At 57.8% G+C, this 7,057-nt stretch overlaps 1 protein-coding gene across 3 annotated transcripts in view; it reads left to right on the top strand.

Moving 5' to 3' along the window:
* The window catches only part of APBA2 (amyloid beta precursor protein binding family A member 2), a 361,135-nt gene that overhangs the window by 352,649 nt on the left and 1,429 nt on the right, over positions 1–7,057 (top strand). For all 3 annotated transcript variants that reach the window (XM_040257405.1, XM_040257406.1, XM_040257407.1), the window contains 4 exons: positions 961–1,140; positions 1,943–2,155; positions 3,417–3,536; positions 4,682–4,822. In XM_040257405.1, coding sequence (XP_040113339.1) covers positions 961–1,140; positions 1,943–2,155; positions 3,417–3,536; positions 4,682–4,822 — 654 coding nt within the window. The remainder of the gene's footprint in view (positions 1–960; positions 1,141–1,942; positions 2,156–3,416; positions 3,537–4,681; positions 4,823–7,057) is intronic.

The raw sequence follows: 7,057 nt of genomic DNA, 5'->3' as shown, positions 1-7,057 counted from the left end.
GCGGGGATGACCCAGAGAGATGTTGTGGGGAGGGGGGTGGGAGGGGGGTTCATGTTTGGGAACGCATATACACCCGTGGTGGATTCATGTCAATGTATGGCAAAACCAATACAGAATTGTAAAGTAAAATAAAAAATAAAAAACAAACAAACAAAAAAAAGCAAAACTAACTAACTAAATAAATAAATAAATTAAAAAAAAAAAAAGAAATGGTCCCGTCGATGTAGAAAGAAGTGTGGGGACATCCCTGGTGGTTCAGTGGTTAAGACTCCACACTTCCATTGCAAGGGGCATGGGTTCAATCCCTGAGCAGGGAATTAAGATCCCACCTGCTGTGTGACATGGCCAAAATATATATATACACATATATGTGTGTGTATATATATATATATTAGAAAAAGAGAAGTAGAAAGAAGTGAGTTGCTCTGTGCCTTGCCCTGTGCCCTGTCCCCAAGGGCCCAGGCTTCTCATTGGCCTCACTTTGGCACATCCACACCCCCATGAGAGTGACTGGCACACATCCTGCCCCCACTCCCGCCCCGATGGACTGGGTTCTGCTGCTGTGGAGAAATAAATACTGGGTGGATGACTGACAGCCTCTGTGATGCTCCCCGACAGGACGCACCTCCAGGCTGCATTTGGAATAAGATGAGTGGAAAGAAAATACAACACAGTCACCAGGGAAAGCAACAGAATTATGGTCATTAGCAAATAATTCATAATCTCCTCAGACTTTATTGGACATAGGCTTTATCTTAGGATGTCTGAGGTTTAGGGCAGCTTGGGTAGGGGCAGGCAGGGTGCCTGGCAGCAGAAGGGCTCCCCCGACGGAGACCTGGGCCACATTTCTCTGCAGCTCCTTGGAGCCCAGGCAGGGCTCCCCTCCCAATCCCATCCAGGCCTGTGTGCCTGCCTGTCTCCAGTGGCCGACCCTCTTCCATCCCCTCCCCTCTCCTGCAGGCCCAGCTCATCGCCCAGTCCATTGGCCAAGCCTTCAGCGTGGCCTACCAGGAGTTCCTGCGGGCAAACGGCATCAACCCCGAGGATCTGAGCCAGAAGGAGTACAGTGACATCATCAACACCCAGGAGATGTACAACGATGACCTCATCCACTTCTCCAATTCGGAGAACTGCAAGGAGGTGGGTGACCGGGGACGGGAAGGGGCTCTTGGGCAGGGGGCCGGGGTAAGCCTTCCTGGTGTGTGGCCAGTGTCCCTCTGGCTTCCACCTTTGCAGCGAGTACTTGTATGTGAAGAGTGTGGTGCTGTTAGAGCAGAGGAACTGCCGGTAGTCCGTCTTAATGACTCTGAACTTGTGCCCTTTACTGCTGCTCTTAGCCAGGGGCTTAGCCCCTGGTGCTGTTTCTGGATGGCATGTGGGAGTGGGCTAGGGAGCCTCCCATAGTGGGGCCTTGGCAGGCTCCCATGGGCTTGCTCAGGGCTCTCTAGAAAGTTCTCCTGAGACAGAGGAGCGAATCCCAGGGTGGCCTGTACCCTGCCTGCTTGTGAATGGGTGAACAATCCTGGCTTGTTGCTGAGTGAATGAGTGCTTGACAGGCAGCTCTCTGAGAGTGATCTGAGAGGTGGAGAGAAAATGAAGGACTTTTCTAGATGAGTTTGGAGGCCTGGCAGGGTTTGCATCTGGATTCTGAAAATGTGCCTCTAGCCTCTGTGGGTCTGGGAAGGTGAGGAGAGCGTGGACACTGGAGCCAAGCTTGGGGCTGGGGGTGGTCTGTGCTCTGGGTTCATAGGATGGTGGGGTGGGCCCTGAGAGGGCTTGGGAGCTGGAGCTGGGAGAGGCCAGGGGGATGGCTGGTGGGCCAGGATTTGTGGCCTTGGTTTGGAGGGCCCGGGTAGGACTGGTCCTTCTGTGGGTGCTGGGCAGAGGCCTACCCTAGCCCCGTCTCAGGTAGGGCCCTCTTACTCTGCCGATTCCTTTTCAGCTGCAGCTGGAGAAGCACAAGGGTGAAATCCTGGGTGTGGTGGTGGTGGAGTCGGGCTGGGGCTCCATCCTGCCCACTGTGATCCTGGCCAACATGATGAATGGAGGCCCGGCCGCCCGCTCGGGGAAGCTGAGCATCGGTGATCAGATCATGTCCATCAATGGCACCAGTCTGGTGGGGCTGCCACTTGCCACCTGCCAGGGCATCATCAAGGTGGGCACGGGGCCGCTTGCTTTATCCCTGATGCTTTGTAATCCCCACTGACCCTCAGGGAGGCTGAGCCCAGAGAGACCCACCCAGCGACTTTGAACCCAAAACTGCACCACGTCCCTGACAAATCAAAGAGGGACTTGCCCCCCACCTCCACAGTGGGGATCTTGAGGGAGGTGCTGTCCACTCTCACTTAGCTGGCTCCTGAACCACAGTGATCCCAGGAAAGGCCTGAGGACCTGTAGCTGGACCAGGCTGTCCTGGTTTGCCTGGGACTTTTCACTGACAGTCACACCTCCTGGGCACCTGAGGAGGTGGGTCCCCAGCCTGGATCTGAGCTGGGGTGTTGCTCTCCCCATCTGACTGGAGGACCTGCAGGTGTCTCAACAAATGATACACTGTGGTCTCGGGGCTGGAGGATGGACCCCTACCCCACTGTCACTCACAGATGTTCTGTGAGCTGGCTTCTGGACCTGGGGACCCAGTGGGTATCATGTAGCTAGAGAGAGAGACATATAAGAGGCCTCCATCAGAGGTGCTGAGGCTGGGCTGGCCAGGAAGCTCCTGGGCAAATTTCTCACCTGGGCTGTGATGGAAGCTTGTGTGTATGCGTGCGTATGCGTGTGTGCATGCATGTGCATGGGGGAGGAGCTCCCTGCAGCCATGCTCAGGCCAGGCCCCTCCCCCTCCCTCCACTGAGTCCCAGGACTGTGGCTGCAGCTTTCAGTGCTCCCTGGGGCCTGAGGTGGCCCTTGGCTTGAACTGGCCTGTCTTGGTGCAGACACGAGCCTCCCGCTGGCAGATTTCCTTGCCCTGCCCCCAGCACGAGGGTCCTTCTTTGGAGGACACTTTGTTTTCTGGATGGGGCCCTCACTGTCTTTGCAAAAAGGAAATTTCCTGCATGCAGCCTAGTGAGGGCCCCTCTCGTGACCCCTGAGGGTGACCAGGTGCCAGCTTCTTGGCTGTGCACAGGGGTGCTCAGAGCCTGGCCTCTGGCCCTGGGGGCAGCTTTTACTTGCCCAGGTCAAAGGGCACACCAGAGCACAGGGAGCCCCGACACACACTGCCGCCTGGGATGGCCGGCACCCCTGCATCGGGTCAGGGTGAGGCCTGCATCCACGCACAGGGGGACCTGGGTGCCCAGAGGGATCTGCCTCTGTCCCTCTGTGCCTAGGGCTCTGCCTTGCAACCAGCTCACCCCCAGCCCAGGCCCCAGAGCTTGTCTTTCTAGCAGCATCTCAGGCTCTCGTGTTCCTGCTCACAGGGTCTGAAGAACCAGACGCAGGTGAAGCTCAACATCGTCAGCTGCCCGCCAGTCACCACTGTCCTCATCAAGCGGCCAGACCTCAAATACCAGCTGGGTTTCAGTGTTCAGAACGGCATCGTGAGTCCGCTTGGCCCTCGGCAGCCTCCGCCATGCCCGTGGATGGCTGGTGCAGGGGGCGGGGGCAGCTGTCTGCGTGCCCCCAGACCCCCTGCCCCAGGACAGCTCCTGTCTGATGGAGCAGGTCCCGGCCAGCAGCCAGGCCAGGCAGGGTGGGTGGGCCAGCGTGTGGGTGGAATGGGTCCCTCCAGGCCCCTGGGGCACCCCATCCCGGTGGTGGTGTTCTCTGTAGACCCCTGCTTTGGAGTGGAGGCCAGAGCCTTCCTTCCTCTGCATTTGGGACCCGCACACAGCGGGTCAGAGTCAGGCGTGCGAAAGACACCTGCTCATTCCTGTGCTTATTCATTCACTCATTCATTCACTTGCCCATTCCGAGCTTCGCTTGCAGTTCCAGCACTGTGCCAGCCGTGACCCCAGGCACTGGAGGCAGGACAGGCGGGCCTCCAGCAGTAGATGATGCTAGTTGTATAAATGTTGGTCTGGCTGAAACTGCCTGTTCCTCAGCCAGGACTCTTCCCTCCAGAGTCCCACCTTTTCTTTGATCCGTACCAGTTCTGTTTCCTGGGTGGTTCCTTCGGCAGAGGTCCCAGTAGTCTGGGACTTCACCACAGAGGACAGAAGAGAGGAGGCTGGTCATTTCCACATTGCTTAGGCCAGCCCAGGAGGAGGTTATAGGGTGCATAGTGTCAGGTGAGGGGGCTGTGTATGTCCCCTCCCTCTGGGAACACAACAGGAGAGTGTCCCAGAAACAGGACTGCCAAGGAGACAGTTTCCCCCGTCACTACCTGGTGCAGGAGTGTGGGGAGGTACATTTGTTGGCTGGGGTAGCAGTGACTGTCTTCACTAGAAAGAGCAGAGTGGCTGCTGGAGAATCTTCCAGAACGGGCTTTACTTGTGTACCACTGCGATCCAGGAGCAGAGGCCCCAGGATGGAGGGGCAGATTCTCCCACAGCCATTTCCAAGCACATTCTAAATCATTAATCTCTGTTTGTGAGTCAGCAGAGCATTTATAGGGGCATCTGTCCTGAGGGCTTCATCCTTCTGGTGGTTAATTCTCCTCACCTTTGGGGGCAGGAGGAGGCTGGCAGGCAGGGCAGGGACACTTAACTGACGGGACACCCCAACCCCACCCTGTGTCACTTAGATCTGCAGCCTCATGCGTGGTGGCATCGCGGAGCGGGGTGGTGTCCGCGTCGGCCACCGCATCATCGAGATCAATGGGCAGAGTGTGGTGGCCACTGCGCACGAGAAGATCGTTCAGGCGCTGTCCAACTCGGTGGGAGAGGTGAGAGGTCACTGCCTGAAGCCAGAACTGGGCTCTCGGGACCCAAAGGTCTCTAGGACCTGACATCAAATTCCCAAGGGCAAGTAGGTACACTGGGACCTCCGAGAGCCCCTCAGGGGCCAGTCAGCTGAGCTGGGCTGTATCTCCTGGGGGAGCCCATGGTAGGCGGGGTTCAGCGTCCTCTCCTCGCTCTGGTTACCTGTGCGGTAAACAGGATGGGTGGGCACTGGGTGGAGACTTGAAGGCTGGCCCTGCTGCACTGCCCCCTCCTACTGTGCTGGCTCCAGCCCTCCCTGCGTTTTTCTGCTGCTCTCTGGCATAGGCACGAGGCTGGTGTGAGGATGGGCACCGGGTGGGAGTTTCAAGGGGGAGCTCACGAGGGAGCAGGGTGCCTTGAGGGAGATGTAGGTGCTGGGGGAGTGCCAGCCCAGTGTTGGCACAGAGGCCTCCCCAGTATGGGGCGGGGTATACGGCTGTGTGTCGCAGGCAGTCAGGGCGAACAGGTGAGGGTCTCCCTGGGAGAAGCCTGGGTGATCACAGTACAGAAGGAGCAGACAAGACAGAGCAGAGAGGTGGGTGGCACAGGGACGGGTCTGAAGGCAGGTGCTGGGCGGGGAGTTTGGGTTTGATTCTGAGGGTGGTGGGGACCCCAGGGGCCATGTGCGGAGGGAGGGCTCTGGGGCAGTGTGGGAGCATGGCTTCCTCTTCACAGCCTGGGGGTAAGTGGGTGGGTGGGTGCTCTATCCTGGAGGGGTCTTCGGATTGCATCAGTCAGGACACATTTCCTGGGGTCACGGGGGCCTACTCAGGTTTTTTGAAAGTCCCAGGGCTGGGGGGAGGGGGCTTCCCTGGTAGCTGGTAAACAGTCTAAACAATCAGACCAGGGTCTTCACGTGAAATGCAGGAGACCCCGGTTTGATTCCTGGGTCAGGAAGATCCCCTGGAGAAGGGATAGGCTACCCACTCCAGTATTCTTCAGGCTTCCTTGGTGGTTCAGACAGTAAAGAATCAGCCTGCAGTGCAGGAGACGTGGGTTCAGTCTCTGGGTCGGGAAGATCCCCTGGAGGAGAGCATGGCAACCCACTCCAGTATTCTTGCCTGGAGAATCCAATGGACAGAGGAGCCTGATGGGCTACAATCCATGAGGTCGTGAAGAGTCGAACATGACTGAGGGACTAGGCACAGAAGGCTTGGGGTGGGCGGTAGTTACCCTTCCCAAGTAGGGGCGTATGCTGAATCTTAGGAAGGAGGGGCCAGGTAGGCATTGCTGGCTGCCTTTTACAAATGGCTTTGGAGAAAGTAGAATCCAATTTTCCTAAGTAGATGCTTGGGGGCAGCCATCAGCCTTATGGTTCTTAGGGAATCAGTAGTGTGGGAGAGTGGAGGGTGGGGAGCAGGTGTGGGGGTAGGCAGCTGGAGAAATGCTTCCGCCTCTCCAGACCCAAGGTGATGGTTATCAGGGATGCTGGAATGCGGGCCAGGGCGGGAAGCCCTTCAGCCTGGGTGGACCTCGCGCTGGACTGGCTGGCTCTGGGAGTGACAGTGTCTGTCTGCGTTTCCCATCATTGCCGAACATGTTTGGGAAATGAGCTGCTGATCAGCTAGAGCTGGTGTTCTGCTGGGCCTTGGGGGTGGGTTTCTGATTGAGGAAATACAGAGAATGAACCTTCTGATGGGAAAAACCCTCACAGGCTGACAAAGGAGGGAACAGCTAATTGGATCACACAGATCCTAGTGGTGGGGCTGCTGGTGGGAGTCTGTGGTCAGAAAACCTATCAGCCAGGTTGGCCTGTCAGGGTCACTCAGACGAGGCCTGAGAGCTGCTTGCCCAACCTGGGGGTGGACTGCAACCCCGGCCCCTCTCCTGGAGATTGGCCAGCCCGGCCTCTAGAGCCACAGCCACCCACAGGGGCCTGAGTATGGCCGGGTCCAGGCTGGCTTGGGGAGCAGGATGCTCAGAGGAAGCAGGAGCAGAGCCCAGGGCCTTGACGGGAGTTGGGGTATGTATCCCGCACGGTAGGCCTCCTTGGGCAGCTGTCTGCGTGTTGCAGGTGGCCCAGCCTCCTTGGTGCCAGTGACTGAGGCCAGGTTCCACCCCCAGCACACGTGCTCTGCGTGTGTGAGCCTCTGGTTCTCCTGCTGAGGCAAAACTTGCCCCTTGCCATTTCTAAGAAGATCTGGGCATCCGGGCCTGCCCTTCCCGTGGGCAAAGTCCAGCTTTTCACCCAGCCGGTG

Source organism: Oryx dammah, unplaced genomic scaffold (assembly GCF_014754425.2).
Source record: "Oryx dammah isolate SB20612 unplaced genomic scaffold, SCBI_Odam_1.1 HiC_scaffold_16, whole genome shotgun sequence".
Taxonomy (NCBI): Eukaryota; Metazoa; Chordata; class Mammalia; order Artiodactyla; family Bovidae; genus Oryx; species Oryx dammah.
The sequence above is the reverse complement of the archived record's forward strand: the minus strand, read 5'-3'. Positions and strand labels throughout refer to the sequence as shown.